Raw genomic sequence first — 27,676 nt, 5'->3', positions numbered from 1 at the left:
CACAAAACTTATAAGGATAAAGCACATGACAAGTCTTATATTTAAAATTTTATTTGCATCAGACATAAAACTTTCATTAAAAGCACTCAAGTTATGTTTAATAGCCAGGCAGCAGAAAATTATAATACTATGGGGCATGGTATTAACAAAGCAGTACAAATAAAAATATTGTGACTGAATCTAGATGCATTCAAACCATCTACACTTTCATGATCATCCACTGGCCTTGTTTCTTGGCCTTTAAAATTAAAAATACAAACATTTGGATCTCCTTCTTGCTACAGTCACACATATTTATAAAAATCAGACTTAGTATAATCACAACAGCAGAACTAAGAGCAGGAGTTAAATAATAAATAAAAATATATTAGGTATGTTTGCTTATCAGCGCAATAACCCCTTAACTGCATGTGCTGTTCATAAACGTCTGTTGCAGGAGTGAAAGTTTCTTCCCTGTTGCCAGCTAAAGTTCATCGCTCTCATAGAGTCCAGACTGTGCAGCCATACGCTGAAACTCTCCTTCATCCGGGAAGAAAGCTTGTTTCACATCTAAACCTTTACCATTGAGTGCCAAGTATTTGCTAAAAGTTGGTCGAACCTTCAGTGGTTTGGGGTTTGGAACTGGCTTGTATGTGTGAGCTGAAATAGAAAGCAAAGAGAAATAATTCAGGTTACTTTGTTTAAAAAGTGGGAGAGAGAAAAGTGGGATACAGTCCAATCAAGTAAGTTGCCCCATTTCAGCTTGCTACATCAGAAGGGAAGATCATCTGTACTACATGCAAGACACATAAAGGGAGTTTAGGCAATCATGCCAATTAGACAGGTTCATATACTTGGTGCATCAATACCTTCCATCTTTCAACATCTTCAGTCCAAATGTATGCAAAATTAAGTAAAGGTAAAGGGACCCCTGACCATTAGGTCCAGTCGTGACCAACTCTGGGGTTGCGGCGCTCATCTCGCTTTATTGGCCAAGGGAGCCAGCGTACAGCTTCCGGGTCATGTGGCCAGCATGACTAAGCCGCTTCTGACAAACCAGAGCAGCAAATCGAACGCTGTTTACCTTCCCGCCGGAGCGGTACCTATTTATCTACTTGCACTTTGAAGTGCTTTCAAACTGCTAGGTTGGCAGGAGCAGGGACCAAGCAATGGGAGCTCACCCCGTCGCGGGGATTCGAACCACCAACCTTCTGATCAGCAAGTCTTAGGCTCTGTGGTTTAACCCACAGCGCCACCCACGTTTCAATTGGCCTGGGTTCACCTATTTTTTTTGGGGGGGTAGTATCAACATTCATATATGTAGAAGAAGAAAAAAGAAGTACTTACTAGCCACGTCCAATCTGGCATGGCATGTTGCCACTCCTGCCTCGTTGACAGCAGATACTGTGTACCAACCAGCATCTTTCTTATTTACATTGTGGATCAGCAAGCAAACCTTCCCAGAGGTATCATGAAACATACTAGGAAAAGAGAAAAATGACAAAAAAATTGAAGATTACAGTCCCCTCTCCTACCTTAAGACTAATATACTTCATGAAAATCATTCTTGTTAAGCATTGCCCAGTATTTCTAAGACACAGACCTATATTCAGCTGCATATATAAATTTGCTGATATTTATGTTTTGCCTTTCTTCCATCATGAAACTCAAAGCAGCATGAATGTGTTTTCCAGGTGGTCATCCACCAAGATCCTGGGCAGGCCTACTTAGCTTCAACAAGATGACAGTCTCATGCCCCTTCAGACCATACCCAGGGGGTGCTATAGATAATGTCCAGCAGTGCCCTTGAGCTGAAAGTAGTATCAGGCCATGTAAGCAAGTCCTCATCTTGCAGATCCCCTCCCACTTTTCAGGTCTAAGAGTTTCTAATATTTTGCAAATTCCCATTATGCAGTCACTTTGGAGGGCCCATTCTCCACATTCAACATCTAGTCCACATCTAGCTCAAGATTGCTTAAAGCAAAAATGCTCTCCTACACTGCAGACTATAGTACAGTCTTCTGAACAACACTTTTTTGTTGTTGTAGAGTGATAACGTTGAAAATCACAGCAATTCCCTTTTCCCCGATGCTTGGAGCCAAAAGCACCACATACCAGTTTGTAAACCTTCAAACTAGACCCACCAACAGTATTGGATTCAACTTGACTCCTGAACAGCTGAGAGGCCCATCATTGATACAGATACCCACCTGATTCTGTCTGTATTGAATTGTACCATTTCATTATTTCTCTTCCAGTATATTTGTGGTGGGGGGATAGCAGACACTTGGCATTCAAGTCTGGCCGAATCCCCCTCATAAACTCTTGTGCTTTGAGGTTTAAAGATGAATGTTGGGGCTTTCCGATGTTCTCGAGCTAGATAGAAGTTTGGATTAAAAAAAAAAGAGAGAGACAAAAGATGACATCTTACAGCCATGACAGACTAAAAGTGAAGGCAAATAAAAACAAAACCATTTTTAATATCCCAAATGTATTTATAATCCAGCATATTAAAATCTATCAGGTCCTTCATCTGGTAATTTCAAAAATACAGAAGCTAACAGAAAGTAGAAGGGAAGTGGACACAGCAGAACTAAGGACCTAGGCTTCTGCATTTTGAAGTCCCTTGCTGAAGGACTTGATGTTCAATATTTGTTTAATTTAGGATGTTAAACAGTTTCTTCTATCTCTTTGCTTGCAGCTTTCCCCCATCAATTGCTTGGGGTTTCCCTCTTTCGCTGCAAATGAAAAATATATCCTGGACTGTGCGATGTATGACACACATGCATGCATCGGTGGTTCCTTTCTGAACTGGCTTCATATCCAGAAGCCCTGCTATGAACATAGTCTTCCTATTTATTTTAGTATCAATGGCTGTGCACCCATGCCAGCTCTACACTTCATTTGGTGTTGTACCCAAAAGAGCAGGGGTAGAAGAACAGCTCTCAAACTCATATATTGAGGCTAAGTAGTGGCTTCCCACTTTCAGTGGAATGAGAAATCCCGTCACTGTAGATAACATTTAGAAATTTCATTGTTAGAAAGTCATGCACACAAGGTATGACTTTATGTCATGATCATTTAAAATTCTGACATCTTGAACCAGAAAATTTCTTTTCTTCTACAGCCTTTAATGAAGAGCACATAAGGAAATGATATTTGTAACAGAATGCACCAGCTGAAGTAAAGAAACAAAAATTTGTTTCCAAATAGACAAAGCTCTCTCATACCAATGACATCTAGCTTTACTGTAAAGGAAGCTTCTCCAGCACGATTGAAAGCCACACACTCCCATGTTCCAGCATCATAGACCCTGACAACTTCAAAAATGAATGAGTGGAAGCCTTTTTCAGATACGATCATTTTATGGAAGTCATCTGGGTGAACTAATCTTCCGTTTAGGTACCATGCCACATCTGGAGTTGGGAGGCCGCTGACCTACAAGGGGAAAGACAATAGATACTAAGGGGGTAGTGTCAGATAAAGGTATTGTGGTACTGTAATTCATGCCAAAAGGCAAGTCTGCATGGGAACATCAATGAGTGTTCATTTGATACTCTATATATGCAGAATCACTGCACACATTGTGACTGACTTGTGTAGTACATGTTATTCTGGGTTGCAGTTTTGCAACATATACAGTTGTCAAACGCCCTGGAAATTGGACGTTTCGGCTCCCGAACGCTGCAAACCCAGAAGTGATTGTTCCGGTTTGCAAACATTCTTTTGGAACCTGAACGTCTGATGGGGCTTCCGCGGCTTCTGATCGGTTGCAGGAGCTTCCTGCAGCCAATCAGAAGCCGCAATTTGGTTTTCGAACGTTTTGGAAATTGAACGGACTGCCGGAACGGATTCCGTTCGACTTCCAAGGTACAACTGTAAAGCAGAAACAGAGCTACGTTCATACCACATGGTCTACAAAAGACTCTAGTATTGTCATATATAAATGTCATAGTTTAACAAAATAACAAAAACAAGACAAGGAGTGGTTTCTATTCACAAAATGGGTCTGTGCTATAAAAATACATACAACACATAGTGGTGCGACATTGGCTGTGTGAAAGAAATTGTATGACACAAAACTAGGTCACAAGGGATAACTGGGGCAATGCTCAGTGGCCTGCAAAACTTCAGACCTTTCTGCCCATTATCAGATTTTGTCAACATGCAAGCACAAAAAAGGCAGCGCAGGGGGGAGGTCACAAGAACACTAGCAAATTGTGCCTAGACTCTCATTTCTGTGAAGATTACCAGGCACAGCACAAACCAAACCACAGTATGCACTCAGTTTACAGAAGATACACTGCTCCACATTTTTGCAGTGTTAATATGTTTCTTTAAAAATGCCTTGCCTTGTGGCAGTGGCTGATCAGGTAGCCCAGGAAGGTTTCCAATCATACCCTAAATTCCTCTTACTGGAATTTCATAATTTACTTTCAGAATATGTTAGCAGAAGATACAGTGGTGGCCAGCGACTTAGATGGCTACAGAGAGATTTGATGAATTCATGGAGGATGTAGGTTTAATCCTGTTTCCATGATCAGAGGCAATATACCCAGTGGCATAGCGTGGGGGGTGCAGGCTGCACCGGACGCAACATCTGGGAGGGGGGCACGCTCGCACTTGCAGCTCTCTGCCCCTGCCTGGCTCACTCACTCTCTCTCACTGCAGTGCTGGCTGTGCGAATCCAATCCGAGCCGCTGGGTCGCCGCCCACTGTGGAGGGGGGGTGCCAGGCGTGTGGTGCGGAGAGAGAGCGAGGGACTATCTGGGGGAGGGACAGTGCAGCGGCCGCCCAGCGCAGCGCTGAGCGCGGGAGAGAACCACACCAGACCAGACCAGGCAGCAGCAAGAAGAAGCTGGCAGTGGCGGCAGGTGACACAGGCCAGAGAGTGCCCCGGGTGCTGACAACCCACGCTACGCCACTGAATATACCTCCAAAGCTTCAGAGGTTTGGGTAAAACAAAAACAGAAGGATATTACCTCTGTGCCCCGCTTGTGAGCTTCTAGGAACCATGGGACTGACCATAGCTGGAAACAGAACACTGAGCAAAATGGACCATGGTCTGGTCCAACAAGGCAATTCTTAAATCCAGTGCTTTTTTCCCCCTAAAAAATCGTTTAGGAGTACTCTTATTTTGACTCAAGAAAATCACTATTTTATAGTTCAAATCGGGAAAAATAAATACAGTAAATGGACAAAAGTACAGTGGTGCCCCGCAAGACGAAATTAATTCGTTCCGCAATTTTTGTCGTCTAGCGAATTTTTCGTCTTGCGAAGCACGAAATCCCATAGGAATGCATTGAAAATCAATTAATGCGTTCCTATGGTCAAAAAAAGTCCAAACAAAGCCAAATTTGGTACAACAACAGTTTATTAACTGCTCTTTAAAGTCACACATACTGTAAAGAGCAGTTCAAAAATTGAAGGGAAAATAAATTAACTTTATAAACAAAACATGTCTTTGTTTTTAGACAAAGAAAACAAAGTCGCGAGACGTTTTCATCTTGCGAAGCAAGCCCATAGGGAAATTCGTCTTGCGAGGCAAATCGAAAACGGAAAAACCTTTCGTCTAGCGAGTTTTTTGTCTTGCGAGGCATTCGTCTTGCGAGGTACCACTGTACAAAGATTCACTAAATGTTTAGGGGTATGCGTACCCCTGCGTCCCCCCAGAAAAAAAGAACTGCTTAAATCTATTAGGAGGGACAGCTGTGCTGAAAGTGGTTTGAAATCATACATTACCTTGAAATCAATCCTGCAAAATCTTCCTTCTTCAACTGTTATGTCTTCAGGCACTTGTACAAAACGTGGTTGAAAAAATTTCTCCTGGATTGACCCTTGCTCATTCCTCTCCCCTCTTGAAGATGGCCTGCTCCTAAAAGGGCACATCAACAAGGCAATAAAGTATTCCTATAATAATCTTTCTCCCCCTACACACCCACAGTAAGTATGTGTTCATAGTTCCATTACACGATAGCCTGGTGACGATAAGTTTCCAAAAAGGCAAAATTGTATTTCTAGTTTTGCAGTTTCATTATGGCAATAAACTATCTAGGACTGTTGAAGAGAATAACTCATGCATATTTCATAGAATGACTCCCATCTTTGGTCTCATGGTATTTAATGTGGTATCTTGTGCCTTACACAGTTTCCCCTTAAAGGAAGACTGAACTACATTGTTCATAATACATGTTTTCCCGAACTTAGAATCAATCATATGCGCTGAAGTGTATGATTTAAAAACTCTGTCCCCATTGGGCATTCAACTTCATATGATTATGAGCAGGCTTCCCACTTCAGACCTTCCACGTGGCAAGCAGCTGGACCAGATGATGTGGATGCCTGACTTGCTTTCATACCTTTAAGGGACTCCAAAGGACTCGCTTGCCCAAGGCTCTCAAACCATGGGGAAAGGTAGCCAATGTGGTGCTCTTCAGATGTTGCTCAACTACAGCTCCCATCATCCCTTTTTATCGGCCATGCTAGCTGGGTCTGATGGGAGCTGTAGTCCAAGAACATCCAAAGGGCACTATGATGGCTACCCTTGCTCTACGGCCACTATCGGTAACAGTTCACACAACCAGTGTATGCAGTTTGGATCAGATCTCATGTCATTAGCATACACCTTTGCAGCTTAATGTGCACATAACATGTACCTTGCTTGTGCTGAAGGAACGTGCAGTCGTGTGCTTTCCAAGTTCTGCTGCTGCAAAAATCAGAAGAGGTAATGATCACTGCTTTAATCATGAACACATATGATGGACTCTCAATTGAACATCCTACAGCTTAAATCTTTCTGGAGAAACAAACTGCTCATTTAAAACCACAAGCACTTTCTAATGCCGACTATAAAAGAAATTGATCCCCTAAAGTCATCATAATCAGCAGTCACAAATGTGAGCCAGAGTCATGCGCAAGAGGAATGACACAATTCTTTCCATTGGTCCAAACTATTTTGGCAAACATGTCACCTTTGTTGTGGGGTGGGGTGGGGGGACTATTATCCCACTGGAGTATCTGAAATGAGAGCTAGGGACACAGTGTCCTTCAGCTGAACAGGAATAGAAGTCAAGTATTGGCAAGAGCACACTGTTGTGCACACTCATAAAAGGGTACCAATGGCAATCAGCACATCTTAAGCTGGAAAATATTTTCCCTGTTAGGTCACAGCGCTAGAACCAAATCACACAGGCTTTATAAGAGCAACTGGGATTTTATTTTATTTTTCCCTCACTAACCCAACTCATCTTAGCATTTTAAAGAACAGATGTAATTGAATTCAATACAAGGTATAATTCAGGCACAGTGGTATTCCTGCCATTTTAGCAATGAGGACAGTTAATTATAGGAAGTGCAGCACTAACAGTTCTAAGTATTTGTATATCCAACACAGTACGATATTAACACTGTGTCAAGTTCTTCACATCTGATAGTTGCATTTTGGAACACTGGTTTAGCAGTCAAGAGAACCTTTACACCAGAGTAAGCTCATGAACTATCTAACATGGGTATTTTTATTTTGCTACACCAATGAGCTATCGGCTAGCATTTTCAGAAGATATCTGACAATATTTTACATTGTGAAGAAATAGGACTTCTAGCTATTTCGAACTGATGTTTATAAAATGGTCCTTTTCACTTTAAACCCTCTTGTGCATGGGAGAGTCAAAAGCTCACAGGCAGGTTAAAAGTACAAGAGGATGTTTTGCTCAGAGAATTTTGTACAGTGGGATACTGTAGGTTAAAGGTTCCCCTAGCAACCTAGAAATTAAAGAAGAAATAGACACTTAACTAAAACTCTCCTCCTTGTGTTTAAAAGTTTTTCTTTGAGATATCGTTTATGTAAGTTATGTTCAAAATAGGGTACCTGTCATAAACATAATGACTTGGCATTGCAAATTTGTCTTCAGGGTCCAGTGTTAAGAGACTTTATGGAGGTTTTTGAGAGATATAAGGATTTTAAACAATTATAACTGAGGTGCAATAACACTATGACTAATGTGGTGGTAACAGAGACTCTCCTACAGGCTTTCAACACCATTAAACTCCAAGAAGAAGGGAAATCAGTCAGAAAGTTGGGAAGACAGAGAGATAAAAACCCGAAGAGTTGAACAGCTGCAAGAAGATAGAAGAGGGCTGAAAACACTTTTAAGGGAGTTGGAATAATGAAAAGTGTTAGGGAGCAGGTGGATACTGCAGTAGAAAGGAGTGGAAGAAAAAATAAAAAAGTGATCCCGAAGTGGAAATTGGAGATGCAAATTGATAAGTATTGTCTTGGTAAGGAAAACATCTCCTATAGATATAGCTGGATGCATTTCTCTATTTTATCTTATCTTAGCTACTTAAATGTAATATTTGGTTCCCTCCCCCCCCAACCCCCCCCCCACTGTTTTAACCTGTTACCCTACCAAAACCTTAAGTAAAAGTCTTGTCTCCTGCCCCTCTCCCCATTTAATTGCCATACCACTCTGTCCAGTACTGGGAGTAAGCTGGGCCAGTTAAAATCCTAATCAACCATCAATAAATCATAAATCCAGTAGCTGAAGAGGCCACTGACAGCAGCAGCTAGGACAAAGCATACTAGAAAATAAATTCTCCACCTGGGATTTAACCATGGCCACAGATATAGTTCCCCCAATCATTTCCCCCCATTTTTTCTATACATCAATGGAGCAAATACTGGTAATGTGGGGCCAAGTTCAGCCTTTGTCTCAGGCTCCATCTGCATCACACCACTTTACATGGTCATGGCTTCCTCCAAAGAACCCTGCGAAGTGTAGTTTCTTAAGGGTCCTGAGCTATTAAAGGAGACCTCTATTTCTTCTCACAGAGCTTCAATTCTCCAAGTTCCCTGAGAAGAGGCACTGATTGTTAAATTAATTTGAAGATTGCTCAGTGAGGGGAATAGGGGTCAACACTCTTAACAAACCACTCTTCCCAGGATTCTTTTGGGAATGACAAAATTATTTAAAGTGGCACAATACTGCTTTAAATTGGTAGTGTATATGGGGCCTCAGTCAGATCCCATTGTTCCAACAGCAGAGGGGAAGCGCATTTCCTGGCTCAATTGTTCCATTGAAAAAGAGAAGCATCTGCACTTAGGATGCTCAGTGATACAGTGCAGCCCATTCTGCTCACCATCATCCTTCTGCATGCTGTGTTCTGCATCACTTCTACAACTTCCTTGGCTCTGTGTGCTCTCTTCCCATCACTCCACTTCTTCCTGTGTCCTGTTGGCTACAGAAAGTCACTGTGGCCACATCTGAGCAGCAATACACTATGAGCATCTGCCACAGTGAACTGGATCAAAATTTTGCTGTACTATTGGGATTTATTTTGAGTCACAATAATTCGGTGTGGGAGAGAAATCACCTCAAGGTGAAAGACAAAGTGGTCTGACAGCTTTGTTGGATCTTCCAGGTGACCATTTAGCATTTTCTATGCAGTAAGGAATCACTATCCGGTGCAAATTCTAGAAGCAAGGTAGATGTGCTAGCCATTATACAAGCCAACTATACGTGTCAGCTGAAGTAATCATCTCATGGTGCGGGTTAAGACAGCATGGGAACCCACAGATGGCTACAAGTACTCCTCCTTTCCTACATTTAACCTACATATATCTTTATTATTATGAATATGCATTTATTATGCATATTACAGTGAACCATGACGGGCCATTTGTGAAGTGGTCTTATCCTTATGTTACCATGGTAACATGGGAAACTATGGCGGGAGGATACAAGTGTTACTTAATCCATGTCTGGTCTTGGGCAATGTAATGTATCTTTATTCCTCATATGAAGAATCCTAATATCCATCCCTTGAATGTTGTTCAGAAAAAAAATTCTGCTAGGTCGATGGATGACAGTAGGAACAAATATGAGTATTGTCGGTTATGATACCAACCCCCACTCCTATTTTATTTTTGCAAATCCCAATTTATGTTCTGGACTGTGTACAATTTTTTGAAAAAAACCTTACTTGTGCATCCTGTACATTTTCTTCACTCTGTGGTTCAAACACAGATGCAGCATTTTCTGGTCCAAGTAACCTGCGAGCCATTCTCTCCTCGTAGCTTAAACGCTGTGTAGCAAAAGAAAAGGTTAGTTAGAAAAGGCTGTTTAATGCTGTTTGAACTTCTAATTCCTATTCAGCATAACAGAGCTAACTACATTAAGAGATAACTACAAGACAAGCCCATGAACTCCTTAAAGTATTCCAATACTTGATTTACTCAGGGGATCTCTTCACTGCAGTCAAGAGAACCAAGGAAGGGACACATTAACAAGAATAAAACTAGCTCTGGATTCCATTCCACATGCATGTCTCTCAGGGCTTGGGCCAAGGAAGGACTTATTACAAAACAGGTATGTGGGTGGCGCTGTGGTCTAAACCACTGAGTCTGTCGGGCTTCCTGATTGGAAGATCGGCAGTTTGAATCCCTGCGATGGGGTGAGCTCCCATTGCTAAGTCCCAGCTTCTGCCAACCTAGCAGTTTGAAAGCACACCAGTGCAAGTAAATAAATAGGTACAGCTGCATTGGGAAGGTAAACGGCGTTTCTGTGCACTCTGGCTTCCGTCATGGTGCCCGTTGTGCCAGAAGAAGTTTAGTCATGCTGGTCACATGACCTGAAAAGCTATCTATTGACAAATGCCGGCTCCCTCGGCCTGAAGCGAGATGAGCGTCGCACCCCAATCAACTCTGACTGGACTTTACCTTTATTACTAAACATACAGCTGATACAGGCAGATATTCCCCCCCCCACACACACACAGCTTGAGAGTACTGTACTCGCAAATTACTAATGGTTGTTACAAATTCAAGCTACCTGATGAATGAACAAACTATAAAATACTTGATCTGGGAAGATAAATAGAAGCTTTAACTCATTTGAGATATATTCAGCCTGGGCCAATACATAAAGCAAGAGCAATAATAAGCTAGTATACTACAAGTGTTCTGTGCAAATAGGTGTAAGCAGGGTAAAACCAAGGGGTTACTGTGGCAAGTAACAGCCTTGTGTGGAGTTCCTTCTCCTCTTTCAATGTCTAATTCAATGTACCCAGTGTCAATCCAGTTCAATCTACTCAAAATCATAATGTGCTTGCTACTCTCACCTTCTCCTAGATGACTGCTATGGAAAAACATATTAATGACATATACAGGGTAAGCTGATGTTGACATCAGGGGAAAACTCAACACAGAAGTGACATTTTCAGTGGGACCCTTGTAGTTAATTGTCTGCTACAATATAGTCTGACATACTCTGATGGTTGAGGTCCTGGTGGTTGAACTAATCTCTCTCACATCCTTGCCATAGGATTTTAGCTTTGACTTTGATCATGTTATGGCTTTGGCATCAACTGTAAATTATAGGATTACATCCATGAATGGCACTTGATCAGAAATTAAGCACCGGTGACTCAAGGGCCAATTTATCTCTAAGAAGCCACTCTGTTGCCAGAGCTCAATAGCTCTGGAGGACAGCACTTCAGTGAAATCATTCCCAATTCTGAAATGATTGCCTTTAGTATTAAAAGTACTCCTAAATTAATCTAGAGAATGTCTTTCTCAATTGACACAGTTTGAATGGCAGTTTCAACATACATTACAGGTGTTATAGGTGTCACATAATATCGATTCTGCATTTGTAAGAAATCAGTCTTTTAGTGTGGCATTACCTACACTTGGAACTCCCTGCCTATTGACACCAGGAAGGCGCCTTCAACATGCTCTTTTAGCACTTACTAAAATCATATTTATTAAACAAGTCTCCCCAGATGTGTAGTATACTGGTGTATGTTGTAATCCGTTTTTAGTTTATTGCTGATTTTTTTCCCATGTTTTTAATATATAAAATTCATGAAATAAATATTTGATCACACATCAAGTAAGTTTTAGAAACGAGCTATAGCTAATTAAATTGGTTTAATGCAGCGGAGACACCATGGTGCCCTCATGTTTTAGTGGCTTGGACTGATAGGAGTTAAGACAGAGGGCTCCACATTGGCTATGCCTGGCTTAAGATGCACAAACTGCGCGGTAACTAAGCTCAGAGCCATCCAGCTCAGTCACTTAACTTGCAAGTTCCCCTCTGCCAGATAATATGCATCTCTTACTTGGTTCCCGTTATGGAGAAGGCTGTCTTTACATCGTAGTTTCCTTTCCAAGTCTTGAATGAGGGCGTCTTTCGTTCCTTGTATCTCTCTGTCAGATGTCTTCTGCACTAGTTTGGTGCTGCTGGTTTGCTTCTTGTACATAGGCTTCGAATAACTGCTAATTTAAGGGGAAAGGGGAAATTGGTAGCTATTTAGAGATGGATACAAGACATACTACTGAAGGCAGCTCCATTAGAAGTTTGTGTTGCTACTCAGTTGTTGTGCCAGAAGACAACACCAACACCATATGTAGACACACTGGTGGCCATAGTCACATGTTACTCATGCACAGGCTATTACTGCAACTACTTTCAAGTGGGGCTCTGCTTTTAGCCACACTTCTGATGTGGTGTCTCCTTCCTCAAACAACCACGTGCTGCTCATGGTTGTCTGAGGTGAAAGCCAAACACACATGTTCCTGCTCACGTGCAGCAGGTATGTGTGATCCAAACAAGTGGCACTTTAGACCCAGTTCTAAAGTAATCACAGTAACATGCTACATGAAAGTAAGATGTGAATAAGGCTTATGCAGTTTACTGTGTGGCAATGGCACCTGCCACATATTTGACCCCATATTATAATTAATGTTTGGAAGAAGGCACAAGCTATTGGTCTGCCCCTTATTTTCTGGGCATTCTCCAAGCTACTTAACACTAATAGGTGCATATACTGAATGTTGCCTCAATAGGTACATACATTGAGTACAGGGTACATCGGGTTACAAATGCTTCAGGTTACAAACACTTCGGGTTATGAACTCCACTAACCCGGAAGTAGTATCTCAGGTTAATAAATTTGCCCCAGGATGAGAACGGAAATCGTGAACCAGCAGCGCAGCAGCAGTGGGAGGCCCCATTAGATAAATTAGTACCTCAGGTTAAGAACAGTTTCAGGTTAAGAACGGACCTCCAGAACAAATTAAGTTTGTAACCTGAGGTACCACTGTACTGCCAGTAGCTTACTTGTGTCATTTCATTTTCTGCAACCTAGGACTTTTTTTTATAGAAAAGAGAGCTAAGTCATGTGCCAACAAGACATCCAGTACGGCCAAAATTGAACTTTTGATTTATTTTTAAGACTGAGACACAAGGAATCTGTCTCTGAACAGATAATTGCAAGAGTATCTTTTTATTTTATGAAGGAAGACTCAGGATTAGCTCTCAATTAATCTGTGAGCCCTGATTTTTTTGGCATTTTTAGTTCAGATCTTCTTGGCAATTCACTCCTAGTAATTTCACAGCAGGATTCACCAACACCAGGAATCCTGATTCTACTATATTTGCATGCTACTTCCCCAAAGAGTCCACCACTGGGTCTTCTGTCTGTTGTCTCACACTCAACTCCTGTACACATTTACTTGCAATTCTGTCCTACTGATTGCAATAGAACTTGATTCCAGGTATGCATACTTAAGGTTGCAGTCCTAGTCTTGGAGGATTATCCACCTCTGAGAACTTAAATAATGGCAAAATAATGAAAAGCATTAAAGGAATGCAAAGTATTTTATACGTATCGTGTATTATGCTGGCTAATGCAGGAATGTGTAACCCTTACAGACAAATTCTTGCCTTTGTAGCACCTGCATTTCAGCCCTATTATGATTAGGAAACACTCCTGCCATTGGCGCTCCTTTGTGCCCTTCAGATATTATGTAGAATATGAATGCCACAGCTTTTCACAGCATAGCAAGAAAGGGTTGTTTGGAGAGACAAGGAAGGTGGAACATTGCGTTCTGTCTGGGCAATACCAAGAGTTGTCCTTTATTCTGGGAACAAAACACTTATCCTAATTGGTATGAAGCTTGTTTTTCAAGAAAGCTGACTGTCAATAAAACATTTCAAAGAATTTAAGGGTAGCAGGGGGAGAGTTTTCATTCTTCAATTTCCCACAATATATTTTTCTGTGTTATATATTTGTCTGCTCTAAATATACATCATCAAAACCATAATATACTGGAGAGCAGCAGGAGATATTTCCACTGAGGGATAGATTGTACCCAGGGAATAATTCCACTTGTTTCGTGTAATTTGCTTGGCTTGATAATTCCTACTCTACGAGGAATTATCGCTAGGGCTGAAATCCAAGACATCCTCAGTGGGGAGTAAAAAAAAGGTAAAGGTAAATGACCCCTAACAGTTAAGTCCAGTCGCAAACAACTCTGGGGTTGCAGCGCTCATCTCGCTTTACTGGCCGAGGAAGCCGGCGTACAGCTTCCGGGTCATGTGGTCAGCATGACTAAGCTGCTTCTGGCGAAACCAAAACACAGTGAAAGACTAACTTTGGTTATGATTTAACAGTACAGTCCTAAGCAGGTTTTACCCAGAAGTAACTCTTGAGTTCAACTGGACTTGAGTCTGCTTAGGATTGTAGCAAATTTGCTTGGTGGGGGTTGCCCTACTAAAGTCAATCAACATATAAATCAAACCTATTTTCACAAAAAGACAGAGCCACAATTCATGTTTAAAACCTGTAAAAATGTAAGGGATACGTATCTGGCTTAAGATAATTTATCCTGTCTTTAAAAAGGATCCCCAACCTTTTTATCGCCGCGGACCGGTAAATGTCTCTTCAGTCCCCGCGTCTCTGACCTCGAGTCCTCAGTCCTCCCGTGGCGCCTCCTCCTCGGCCAATGGCGTGAGGACCTGCTCCCTGATTGGCCAGGAACATCAGTGTAACAATAGCGAATTTTCATTCGCTATTGTCACACAATGGGCGGGCTTGGGAGGGCACAATGCACCGTGCCTCGGCCGCCCGCCACAGTGAAATGATTTGAAGTTCCTCGGGCGGCCCGGTGCCGATTGATCCACGGACCGGCACCGGTCCGCGGCCCAGGGGTTGGGGAACACTGCCTTAACAGACATGGCTTTTGTCAAACGCCAACCAGGAGGCCAGGGTGGGGAGACAGAGGTGAAGAGCACAGATATAATCATGCATTTGGGGCCTGGTTTAAGTATCCAACTAAAAAACAGAATGGGAAATTCTGCAACTACTTTTATTTTTCAACCATGTCCTGCCTTCTCTTATGCTAAGCTCTGGGAAGTCTCATGTCTCCTACCTCCCATCCCTTGGCATTTAGAAAAGCAAAAGCAGACTTTGCAAAATGAAGGGCACTTCTCAAGGTTGCCATTCCTGGTTTCCCCTCCTGTCTCCAGAGTCAACACTTGAAGCTGAGTACAGTACATGGGAGCACAGGATGAAACAGGACAAGGGTTTTCAAGAGCCATACATACACATACTTCAAAGGGAAAGAACATACTTACTTTGACTCCACTGAGGAAGGACCTTGGCTATTATAATCAAAGTGGGAGGGCAACACGGAGCAAAGGAATGCCGCAGGGGACTGGTTATGCATGGATGAAATCCTCTGCCCAGATGAGGAGCTAGCAGGAGACTGTGCAGATGCAGGTGTTACGGGAAATGAAGCACTATATGAAGGTGAGGAGAGTGAGATTGGCGAGCTCAGCGATGAAGAGGAAGAAAACTTCTTCTCATTAGGATTACAAGGCTGGATTAGAATGGAAGACTGTTTGGTTTGCCTGCTTGGAAGCGTAGTAGAGGTTTCTGGTCCTGGAGGCTGTGGTTTCCCTTGATAGGTATTTTGAGACTGGATAAAATGTTTTGGACGCTCATAGTTAAACATGCTTGGTTGATACATAGAGGACACGGATGGGAGGTTACTGACACTCATGGGGAAGATTTCACAATTGTCCTGTGTTTTAGAAGGTGCAAAAAGGGCTTTGGGTTGGTGGCTGGAAAGAATAAGCTGATAAATTTTGTGGCCTTTCTCGGCTAGGTTCCTGGGTGGAACAGAATCCCTGCCTCAGTAGAGTGTGGCTGTCTTGATGATGGCAATTCCTTTAGGAAAACAATACAAATAAAAAATAAATTGCATGCCACAGTGACTAGCAAAAGGTCATGTAGACTTATCAGACTGGAAGGTTCCAAAGGTTGCCCAACCCTGACAAAATATAACGTCTTGTGCCTAAAGTATCCTGGAGTATACCTGTCTAACTTCTTTCCCCCCTGCTAATTCTTTATTGAAAGTTTTCCACTTTACATGCTTCTGAAAGTTCAGCTCTCCAAAATACAATAGTGAATGCACTTGCTTTAATTTACAGTATTACTATTACTACATGCTGTATTAATTTACACGTTGATTACAAACATCCTAAAACCTCTCACCCACTGAAATCAATGGAACTCAATGAGTTACTGTTGTTGGATTACCCCTGTAGCTACCACTAAAAGATACTAGCCCATTAAATAAATGATCACAGTGCTCAGCATACAATGTAGCGGTCAACTACTGGAGACCCCAAAAACAAAGCAAAACTTTGGTTCCATAAATGACCTATAATTATAGAACGTTAACACTAATTTTCCATAGAGGCTTCACAACTTGTGTGAAAGTAAAAGGTATGTACAATGAACAAGCACCAATCGTGTCTTCATTAATAAGGGATGCTTCTAGCTGCTGTGTGTCAGAAGAAAGCATAAGCAGATCAGGAAAAAAATTTAATTTTTTTCAAAGCCGAGAACACTAAAAGTATATGAGCTGCTCTAATGCATCTCACATAAATTGACTTGAATTCATTAAAAAAGTTACAGAATATACTAGTATATTAGGGTTAACAAAACATGGTTCCTCACTGTTAGCCTTCTCAACAACCAAGATTTCTTTATGCTGTAATTTTACAACTATGGATACAAGTTCTAACCAGAAAATGTTTTGTTGATGTCCCACTAAAATTAATTGGGTGAGTGAGATTGCCTTTTTCTGGCTTGTGCTAAACCTACAGAAATTTATATACACAACTAAATAAATTTAGCCACCCAGAGTGGCTGGGAAAACCCAGCCGGATGGGCGGGGTATAAATTATAAATAATAATAATAATAATAATAATAATAATAATAATAATAATAATAAAGCCAAGTAGTCATTCCAGGTAGTTCCTTGGAAGCTAGTGGGTCATCTGGGAAATTAAGTTTAGACCTCACTTTCAGATTTAGAGTCCAGTTTCATCAACAATTTATAGAGAACTACCCAAATCAGTGAGCAGCAAATATGCAGAAACAACTTTAATTATGTAAGATTTATAGATTAGAATTACCTAATTAACCACAACATTTTGCAACCCACAAAAGATAAACCTTATACAAGAGATTATGTTCACCCAATTAATTTTCTGTCCGAACTAGCAGTCATAGCCACCCTCAGGCACATGCTCATATGGATGTTACAAGAAGCAAGCATTTACAGATTTAGTTAGCAACAATTCCTGTTAACATGACTCTTCATATGCAAACTGTAAGCTATAGATAAAAAAAGTTTTATTTTTTAAAACTGAGCAAATATTCAGGAAGTTGCTTATGGGGAATACTTAAATCAATACAACCAACAATTTAATGTGTTACTGGGAAAACCCACCTGTACAGCAAACCCCATAGGTGCTTCCAGACAGGGATTTGTATTGAGTTGTTGGCAAATTTTTAGAAAACTTAATTAGATATACAGTATAGATATATTTTAAACCTAGAAAGGGTAAATCCTGATGAGGTTGGGGGAAGAATACAGGCTGCCATTCTTAGACCAACAGTGTTGTGTGGAAACCGCAAAAAAATGCATACATCAAGAGCACCCATTCCACAAGCACCTGTCTGCAAGCTCCCCAAATCTCATGCACGACACTGGTTTTTTTTAAGTGAAAAGACCTCTAGGAGGAGGGTTGAATAGTAGGGGAGAGAGCTACTTAACCCTTTCTCCATCAGCTATTTTTCCAAATCAGAAACTACCAGCACAGCAGCTGCTTCCCCCTGCGGAGTCCCAGATCAGCTGTTTTGCTATATATATTTGTGTGTGTGTAAATACAGTACATTGTCTTCTTTTCACAGGAGAACCTAAAGAAGGCTCCATGAGGTCATACATTCCCCAGTGAGATCAAATTATTAAGGGGAGGGGGGTGCGCTGTATAAAGCCTTTTCCTTTCGATATTTAAAAGATGCAACCCTAAGTAAATAATTATGAAAAAGAAAGCAACAAGTCTCCCACTTCTTCCTCTTTGAATATTTCAGGAATGCAAGACAAAATCACCTTCAAGTCGGCATGGCGAAGAAGGCTGAACACTTTAATACTACACTACCACCCTAAAACACCTACTCTTCCTCCCCACCCCTGCTATAAAACTTGCAAGGTGTCTCCCAGACCCCAAAACAAACCGAGCCAGTGAGATCCTAATATAATTGACTTTGCTATTTACACATATCCTACTGAGCACAAATACAAAACGTTCCCTTTCCAACTCATCTTAAAAGAGAAGGTTCCACTGCACCTCGCATCCATTACTAACAGCGAGATCCTAAACGAGTTTTTACTCAAAACTCTCGCTGGGCTCTGTGGGTCTTAACCCTCTGCAAGATGCACTTTTTGCAGCCTAACGCAATACTTGCATGCTAAGCACTCGGGAGCCTCTAAAAGCGGCGCATTTACCGCTCCAGAGGTTTAAAAGCAAGGCGGGAGGGGAGGAACAAAAGAGTCTTACCTGTTGTCAAAAGATGGTATCACCTGAGGTGTTTTTAACCAGTGCTGGTGGGGGAAGCCAGCCATTCACTAACACAGACTACAATCATAGTAGCTCTCTGCTTAGTATTAATAAGGCCAGTGACTTTTATCTGCTGCCAAATAATGACATCCGATGTGCCCGCTTGTCCACCTACCCAGGCTAAGGTGTCAGAATAAAAGTCCCCCGCCCTACCACGGTCATCTCTCGTTAGGTAGGACACAGGCTGCCGAGCGATTCTGCTAGGCAAGCCGATATATCGTGCATATTTATTCTTGTAAACCCCAAGGGATTCAATCAGGCTTACTCCCGAGTAGGCGTGCAAAAGACCGCCTGCCACTTTAAAACCGTTGCACAAGTCTCTTGGTCGGGGGCGCCTGTCATGGACGTAGCCAAGATTTATTGGGGGTGGGGAGGCCTTGCGTTTTTTGGGGGGGGCAGAACCAAATTATCTGCGATGCAATTGGTCAGTTAGTTTAGTTAGTAATTTTTATTTATTTATTTGCTTGATGGGGGGCAGCTGCCCCCCTCCCCGCCCATGGCGCCTGCGCGGGCAACGATACTGGGAAGGGAGAAAGCAAAACAAGGAAAAATGTCCTACTGGGAGCAAGCGTAACTTTTAACATGTTCGTATATAGCACGTGGATTTGGGGGAGGACAGACTGAAATAAAGTAAGTTTGGCGAGAAAGGCTCCCTTAAAACAGAAAGAAAAAAAGAACACATTTGCAAGAGAAGTGCTCCCAACTGCGAACACAACTTTTCATTCATCGATTGTGGCTGCAGTACCGGCCATCTCACTGAAGGCCCCCCTACCCCCGGGGAAAAGACGCCCACCGATCATCACCGGACTACAATTCAAAGCAAATTGCAGCTCACAGCCTACCGAGCCCGGAATAGCCTCGAACTAATCCCACCGCCCCAAGGGCATCCTCGGGAGCGTTACCATTCCTGCGCACCCGGATGCTCTGCGGTTGCCAACTGCGCCTAAATTTTGCACATGATCCTCTGGCTCCAACTTCAGCGGGCCTCTTCCAAGAGAACAGCGTTGCTGAACCCGGTGAACTTTCCGAACCAAAACCCGGCTCTGGAGGTAAAGCTAAAATTATGATCTAACTGGGCAAAGCGGGTTGGCTCAAGGCAGCTAAGAGAAGGGACGACCTGAAGCTGCTCCACCTGTCTGTGGAAGGATAGGCGCGAAGGTGAAGAAGTGAAGAAGAGTTTAACGAGGCAGAATAAACTAGTGCGCTGGATTAGCCCTTCTCGCAAATTGAGCAGCCCCTTCGAAATAAAACACACCCCCATTCCAGCCCTCGAAGGGACTTTGATTCTGAAGCGGAGACAAGGGGAGATTGTGTCGCACCCGATCAGATTTCCAACCTAGCCCTGCTGGCGCTCCTTTTGTTCAAGCACTCCTCTGACCTTCCTCCCTCGCAGGGAGTCTCGGCAGACGGTTCCAACCGACGAGGTGTCTGGATGCTTAGCTTATGGTGGAGAGACGTGAAAGAAAGCCTCGCTTTCCCACCCAATTCACACAACCACCTTGTTTAGGCGCCGAAAAAACGAAAACGGCCAGAGGCTTGTGATTTCCCCCCTTCTCCGGGCATCTATTCTCGGGTTTTCTTCACAGTGCACAGACGGCAATGCTTCTTCCCTTCCTCCTTGGAGAAGTTCCAGCCTAAGATTTGCACGGAAGTCTTGAACTCCTTTAAAGGGGTTCGACTGCAGCATTATAATCCAGACTTACACAGAATGCCCCCGATTTGACATTTTCAGAATGCCCCTGTTAAAGGCCAACCTATTTTTTAGTGGCATGTGCACTGAGGTCTCCAGATATGGCTAAATACATATAGAGCTCAGAAGTATTTTTCATAAACAGTGCTTAGAAGGCATTCCAAGTCTTGCATTGTTTATTAATTTAATAAAACGTTTATAGACCACCTTTTGGGAGGCAGATGACCAAAGCAGCTTGCAAACAACTTGATTTAAAATCCACACAACTGGTAAAAACAAAATAAATGCCAGCAAAAAGCCATAGAAGCCATCGTGATTGTTCAGCCTAGTTCAAATAACCCCAAAGGCTTTTCTGAATCATTAAGTTTGCTCATTGGCATTGAGGTGGGTGTGCAGACCTCTTTAGGAAGACCATCCCACTAATATGATGCTGGAGTGACAAAAGTCCAGCTGTGCAACCACAAATCATAAGAAACAAAGCTTGTATGGAAACTGGCAGCCTTTACAATATAGTGCCTGGCTTCTGGGAAACCCGTTCGCCCTCCATTTGTCATTGGACTCCCCACCAGCACCATCCAGCATGGCCAGTGGTAAGGATTGGTGGGAGTTGGGAGGCCAATGTCATGGGAGGACCACAGGTTCCCTAGCCTTGTTTTAGGGTGCACTAAACTGGGTTTAGGCACACGGGTGGTGCTGTGGTCTAAACCACAGAGCCTAGGGCTTGCCAATCAGAAGGTCAGCGGTTTGAATTCCTGCGACGGGGTGAGGTCCTGTTGCTCGGTCCCTGCTCCTGCCAACCTAGCAGTTCGAAAGCACGTCAAAGTGCAAGTAGATAAATAGGTACCGCTCTTTTGGGAAGGTAAACGGCGTTTCCGTGCGCTGCTCTGGTTCGCCAGAAGCAGCTTAGTCATACAGACCATGACTCGGAAGCTGTACGTCGGCTCCCTCGGCCAGTAAAGCGAGATGAGCGCCGCAACCCCAGAGTCGTCCACAACTGGACCTAACGGTCAGGGGTCCCTTTATCTTTAAACTGGGTCCAAATGCAATCCGGTCACATATATCATTTTCCAAGCATTATCCAATACATTCTCCACTGTAGTAAAGCATGTTCACTTCCTGTCCAAAAGTTCTATCTTGGGCTGCATACCTAAGCATGCTTACATGAAAGTAAAACCAACTGAAAATCACTGGGCTTTGCTTCTGAATAAACATGTTAGGTTTAGGCCATTTAATCTGCAGTTTCACATTGCATGCTTTGAGCTGCTTGCTTTGAGCTACAGAAGAATAACAACTTCTGTGCTACAACTGGAGGAGGTGAGAAGTTTCATCCGGGAACAAACAGGAACGAGAAATTGTCTGTAACTGAGGTCAGCCAAAAAGCTAAAGGTTTATTCCCCCAATTTCCACTACAAATAACAGTTCCAATGTTACACCCTAAATTCACTGAATTTGCAGTTCAAAAGAATATGTTAATGCAGTATTGCTTTGATCTATATTGGTAGGGAAGGAAAAAGTTTAATGTGTAAACCAAAAGTACCTACTTCCTTTTTGGATTGTTTATCTTTTACAGAGAAAACTACTGTATTAAGGTTCTGATTAGAAATGTAAAATTAAGCTCACATACCAGTACTTTGGACACTCATTCTATCAAGCAAGCATTAATTGGGTACCGATTAGCATAAAATTCCACCTAAAGAAAATAGTGATTATGAAAAGGAAACTGGCTATGTAACTGAAACCAAGCCTTTTCAGTCAAAAGTCAGAATTAGCAGGCATAGAAGGAAACTGTAGTATAATTATCAGCTTCAAAAAGCCTGTATGCTCTTATGTGTAAATAAAGATTAATACAGAAATTCAAGACTCCAGTATCTACCTCTTCTAAAAACAACCCTGTAAAAAGCCATCCTGAACTTGCCATCACAATGTTGAAACTAGAAAATAAAGCCTGGCCCAAAACACCTTTATGCCAGAGACAGAAAACAACCACTACTACTATGATCATATGACGGCCACCTCATGAGAGATCTGGTTGTACTTTCAGGTATCATAAGGAATTAGGACATTCTACAACTCTGGCTTTCTGAAATTCTAAAGAGTCTCATAGTTCCTTAAAGGCTTATTACAACATTAGCTATGGCACACAATAAATCTGTTAAGGAGCCAGAAGACCCTACAAATGTCTACTCAGAAGTCAGTCATATTAAGTTCAGTGGGACTTTCTCCCAGGTAAGTATATAGGACTGGAGACTTATTCAGCTATTTCCCTTGTAATTTCCCTTATTCAATCATTTCCCTTGGAATTAGGCTTGTGAAGAATTCCAATAACACCCCACGTATGGATTAATGCATAATGTATTTTGCCAGTCCGAAGCACACGAATTTACAGGCTTAAATATTTCACAACATTATACTAGACCTAGATATACCTTCTTCTTTATGATCTGGACGATTTATTATTGGCTGCCTACCAACCTTACTATACGCTTGTGAAACATGGACCACTTATAAACGCCATCTCCAACTCCTCAAAAGATTCCATCAACAGTGTCTCCAAAAAAAATGACACATCACTTGGGAAGACAAACAAACTAATAACAGTGTACTGGAAGAAGCAAAGATCACCAGTGTTGAAGAAATGATTCTTCAACATCAGCTTCATTGGACTGGTCATGTTCTGTGGATGCCTGATTACCATCTTCCAAAGCAACTACTCTATTCCGAACTGAAAAATGGAAATGCTGGCGGTCAACAAAAGAGGTTTAAAGACTGTCTCAAGCCAAATCTAAAAAAATGTAGTATAAACGCCAACAATTGGGAAACAGTGGCCTGCGAGCGCTCCAATTGGAGAACAGCCTTTACCAAAGGTGTCATGGGCTTTGAAGACACTCAAACTCAGAATGCAAGGGAGAAACGTGCTAAGAGGAAGGCATGCTTGGCAAATCTACACCGTGATCAACTCCCGCCCGGAACCAACGTCCCCACTGTGGAAGGACGTGTGGATCCAGAATTGGCCTCCACAGTCACTTACGGACTCATTGTTAAAACTGTGTTTCTGGAGACAATCTTACTCAGCTGCTATGAGTGATCGCCAAAGAAGAGAAGAAGAAGGTGAAGGTAGAATTCAAGGTGATGGTGTATACCCACAAAGTTCTAAACATCTTAGGATCTAAACAACTGAATAATGCCTCTCCCTGCATCAGCCTGCCCATTATTTTAGTTCTGGAGTGGAGGCCCTTCTCATTGTTCTACCAATCAGCTGAAGTGCATTATGTGCTGACATGGGATAAGGCATTCTTTGTGGTGGCATCCTAGCAAGAGAATATCCTCTTCCTAGAGACATGACTGGCATTGGGATTTTGGTGCCAGGTGAAAACTCATGTTTGCCAGGGGGTTTGGGAGATTATTAGGAAATATGTTGCTATTGCAAGTGAAGAGCCCAGTTTGTGGTTCCGTATTTTATACTGCTTTTATAAGTTTCATTGAATTAAGTCTTATCATAGTGCTGTCTTCCTGTTTTATTATATTGTAAGCCACCCTGAGATGATACGATGTTAGACAGAAAAACCAAATTGGTTTTAAGAACCAAATCAAAATTTGGTGTCACCAAAATTAAAAGAATTAAAATTTCTAATTTATAGATAGCCATGCTATTGAAATTAATTTCATAGAGGTGTAAATCATTCCACTGGGAGCTCTTGACTCATTTGTAGTGGTGCATTCAGAACAGGTAATTGTTTTTAAAATGTTGATTACCAAATTTAAAAATAGGATATTCCACTCAGCTGAACTACTCATTGTTTTTTATCACAGGAAACGGACATTCTTGAGGCAAATATATTATCTCAATGAAGTGTTAGTTCTCAAGTGAACATGGGTTCAGGTATTTATTTTAGTTTTATGCATAGACAATAATTTTCTATGGTTTTTCTTTTTCTTTCTTTCTGCTACCGTGCTGATCTTTTAACCTCAGAGAGCAAAATTAGTTTTAATTTGAGTCATATTTTGGAAAATCTGTGGCCAGATGAAAATGTTTGCAGTTGTGCTTACCATTATTGTGCTGTACCCTACCACTGAATTAAAGGGTCTGTATTCAACAATGGGACATGGGTGGCACTGTGGGTTAAACCACAGAGCCTAGGTCTTGCTGATCAGAAGGTTGGCGGTTCAAATCCCCGCAACAGGGTGAGCTCCCGTTGCTCGGTCCTGCTCCTGCCAACCTAGCAGTTCGAAAGCATGTCAAAGTGCAAGTAGATAAATAGGTAGTGTTCCGGCGGGAAGGTAAATGGCGTTTCCGTGCGCTGCTCTGGTTCGCCAGAAGCGGCTTAGTCATGCTGGCCACATGACCCGAAAGCTGTACACTGGCTCCCAATAAAGCAAGATGAGCGCCGCAACCCCAGAGTCGGCCACGACTGGAGCCAATGGTCAGGGGTCCCTTTACCCTTTACTTTATTCAGCAACCTGCCTGACTTTTGTGGCTAACTCATCCAAATTAAAATGTCTATGAGCATATAAAGCTAGCTGCCTCTGCAATTGCATGGCTAGACTAGAAGGTCAATTTGTCTGCAGGCAAACCAGAAACTGTGCTTCCAAAATCCATTCATATCCTATAGATCTGCGGTAATTTTTTGGAGGGGGAGGGTATTGTTTGCAGTGATTTATAGTGGAAGCAGTTCCTACAGTTGAGTAGAAGAGTCATTAGAATCTTTGCTTTGACTTACCTATGATATGAGTTATCTGAAGTTTCTTCATAAATGTCACTAAAATCCTTGCTCTCGTCACCATAGTTTCGCCACCAGGAACTTGCAGGTTCCTCTGGACTTGATGAGCCAGAAGACTTTTGTAGTGTAACACTGGAAGGTTTGTTGTCTACATCACTTCCCATTCCTACACATTGGCTGTTTGGTGTAGAGAGGACGTTCATTGTGGCTGGTGTAGCTGACAGTGAGGGAGCCACTTCAAATCCTTCAATCTCCTCTGTTCCTGAAAAGCACAATTTAGATATAAAACCAAAAGCACTGACTCACACCATTGTATTATTGTCTAGTTTGGGGTGGGAAAGCGATTTCTAAACAGCCATATTGTAACTCTCTCTCTAATCTCTTTACTCATCAGGGAAATTCCACCGTATCTTCTTGGTGAAAAGGATTTGCATATTTTGAGTGAAACTAAAACAACTAAAACTATTTATAAACTGACAGTTCTTATCTGAAAAGAGAAACTAAGGATGGGAATCCTTGTGGAATCCATTACAGAATCCAGAACCAATAATAAGAGCAGGCTTTTAAAGAAATAAAAAGAGAGAATGTTAGGGACTGTAAAGAAACACAAAAGCGTCTTGTACTGTCTTTGAATTGCACCAAACAAATCTCCATTGATATGCCTTGATTTAGATTTCGTTAATTAAAGCAAAGTATACATATTATTCTTTGGAAAGTTCAGAACAACTTGCATGGAAGTCCAAGGCTATCAGTACTGAGCAATGCAAGGCTTGCTTAGCTTTTATAATGTTAACTGCTTAACACGCCCTCTGTTAATTCTCTAGGCCAGGGATCAGCAAACTTTTTCAGCACAGGGCTGGTCCACTGTCCCTCAGACCTTGCGGGGGACCAGACTATATTTTGAAAAAAGAAAAAAAAGAACAAATTCCTATACCCCACATATAACCCAGTGATGCATTTTAAATAAAAGCACACATTTTACTCATGTAAAAACATGCTGATTCCCAGACCGTGGACCAGATTTAGAAGGCCATTGGGCTGGATCCGGCCCCCAGGCCTTAGTTTGCCTACCCGTGCTCTAGGCACTCAGTTTTCAGAAAGTGTTTTTAGACCAGGCAAGTTGTGTGTCTAAAGCTTCACTAGATATATTTAAAAACAATCATTTTTAGCTTTCAGATTGTGTATATATAGTCTGATCATTTTGCTCTGCTGCACAGCTGGCAACAAGCTATTCCAGGCTTAATTAACGCTGTTTTGCACGAGTGGGAAATAGAAGTCATCCTTCCAGAGAAGAAACAGCATCCTACCCTCCCACCAAAACTGAGAGGGCGAAGAAACTGCAATTACCTTGGGAAACAAAAAGGTATGCACTGGAGGCTACTGCACCAAACTCATTTTCAGCAATGCATTTAAATATTCCAGAATCTTCAGGAAATGCTTCTGTAATCACTAAGGTGCAAACTTCCTCTGGAAGGAGGAAATAGCTGAATGAGACACTTAAAAATGAATTTTTAAACATAGCTATATTACCATTTCTCCCATACTACCAGTGGGAATTGACCTAATTTTCCATAGAACTGAGATTTTATTGCTGGAAATAAAGTACATCTTGGGTAAAAAGGCAGCACTATCGAAGTTCATGGTTTATTCTGGCAATTAAGGCATGGTTATTCTTATAAATTTGAAGCAGATTCTGTTTGTTCACTCTATTCAATAAGACTACTTTCCCAAGGCAGTTCGCAAAAAACAATTCACGATTTTAAACAAACTCAAATTATGACAAAATAAAATGAATAGGCAAGGTCTAATCAAATAGCAACTGCAGAGCCTTTAAAACAGCAAGAATACATGTGTTTAATCTAAATGTAAGCCTCTGCAAATGTTAACCCCATTCAAGCTTTGAGAACTGAACCCAGGAGGCCACCATACAAATGCAGGCTGGTGAATGTAGAATGTGGTTTGCCTTCATTAAAACAGCTGTGAAGGGATGACACAAATTATTAGATTCTGTGTACAAATACCACTGCAATTCAAGGTATGCTTACATGGGAGTAAACTAATTCAAGTAATTAAATTAAGTAATTAATTTAATATTAATATTAATGGGTAATTAAATGGGACTGTCTTCAAAGCATTGAGCTAGACACCAACACACCTCTTTACTAGTACAGCTAGGCTACAGGCATATAAGAAGTCGAGTATTATGTGCACTTCGTTGCTTGCTGTTGTGTCACTTTTACACAGAAGGCCGCAGAATTTCTTACTGACGATACAGCATACAGCTTGCTGAGCAATATCTCTCAGATGCAGCAAGAAATATCTGCACACCAAAGCAGATTCTGTGCATGTTGTAACCGATGCAGGGACACTTCTGTATTGCTGCGCTCAGCTAAGCCTCATTGTACTGACTGGATGCACATTCTCATCTGGGGTCACTAGTTGTGGGATGTGCCTGGTTTTCAGCAACTAGTTCCCGCCTGGTCCTTTAGAATTACTTACCAGGGGTCAGGGATGAACAAGCCTCTGAAAC

At 41.9% G+C, this 27,676-nt stretch overlaps 1 protein-coding gene across 11 annotated transcripts; it reads right to left on the bottom strand.

Moving 5' to 3' along the window:
- Positions 1–35: 35 nt before the first annotated feature.
- Positions 36–27,676, bottom strand: MYOT (myotilin). 11 transcript variants are annotated; one of them, XM_083488161.1, is made up of 11 exons: positions 27,646–27,676; positions 26,494–26,613; positions 25,147–25,408; positions 12,100–12,256; positions 9,961–10,062; positions 6,636–6,685; positions 5,722–5,854; positions 3,210–3,417; positions 2,190–2,355; positions 1,327–1,460; positions 36–639 (listed from the first exon to the last, which is right to left on the bottom strand). In XM_083488161.1, the coding sequence occupies exons 3-11, from the start codon at positions 25,347–25,349 to the stop codon at positions 464–466; spliced, it is 1,329 nt and encodes a 442-aa protein (XP_083344287.1). In that variant the 5' UTR covers positions 25,350–25,408; positions 26,494–26,613; positions 27,646–27,676; the 3' UTR covers positions 36–463. The 11 variants fall into 11 exon arrangements, with proteins under 11 accessions (XP_083344287.1, XP_083344278.1, XP_083344282.1 ...); XM_083488152.1 differs by lacking the exons at positions 25,147–25,408; positions 26,494–26,613; positions 27,646–27,676 and adding exons at positions 15,399–15,993; positions 18,679–20,201; XM_083488156.1 differs by lacking the exons at positions 25,147–25,408; positions 26,494–26,613; positions 27,646–27,676 and adding exons at positions 15,399–15,993; positions 18,679–19,548 and having other exon boundaries at positions 12,100–12,253.

The sequence above is a fragment of the Podarcis liolepis genome (genome assembly GCF_965112155.1).
Source record: "Podarcis liolepis genome assembly, chromosome: 2".
Classification (NCBI taxonomy): domain Eukaryota; kingdom Metazoa; phylum Chordata; class Lepidosauria; order Squamata; family Lacertidae; genus Podarcis; species Podarcis liolepis.
This window is presented reverse-complemented; position numbering and strand designations above follow the sequence as displayed.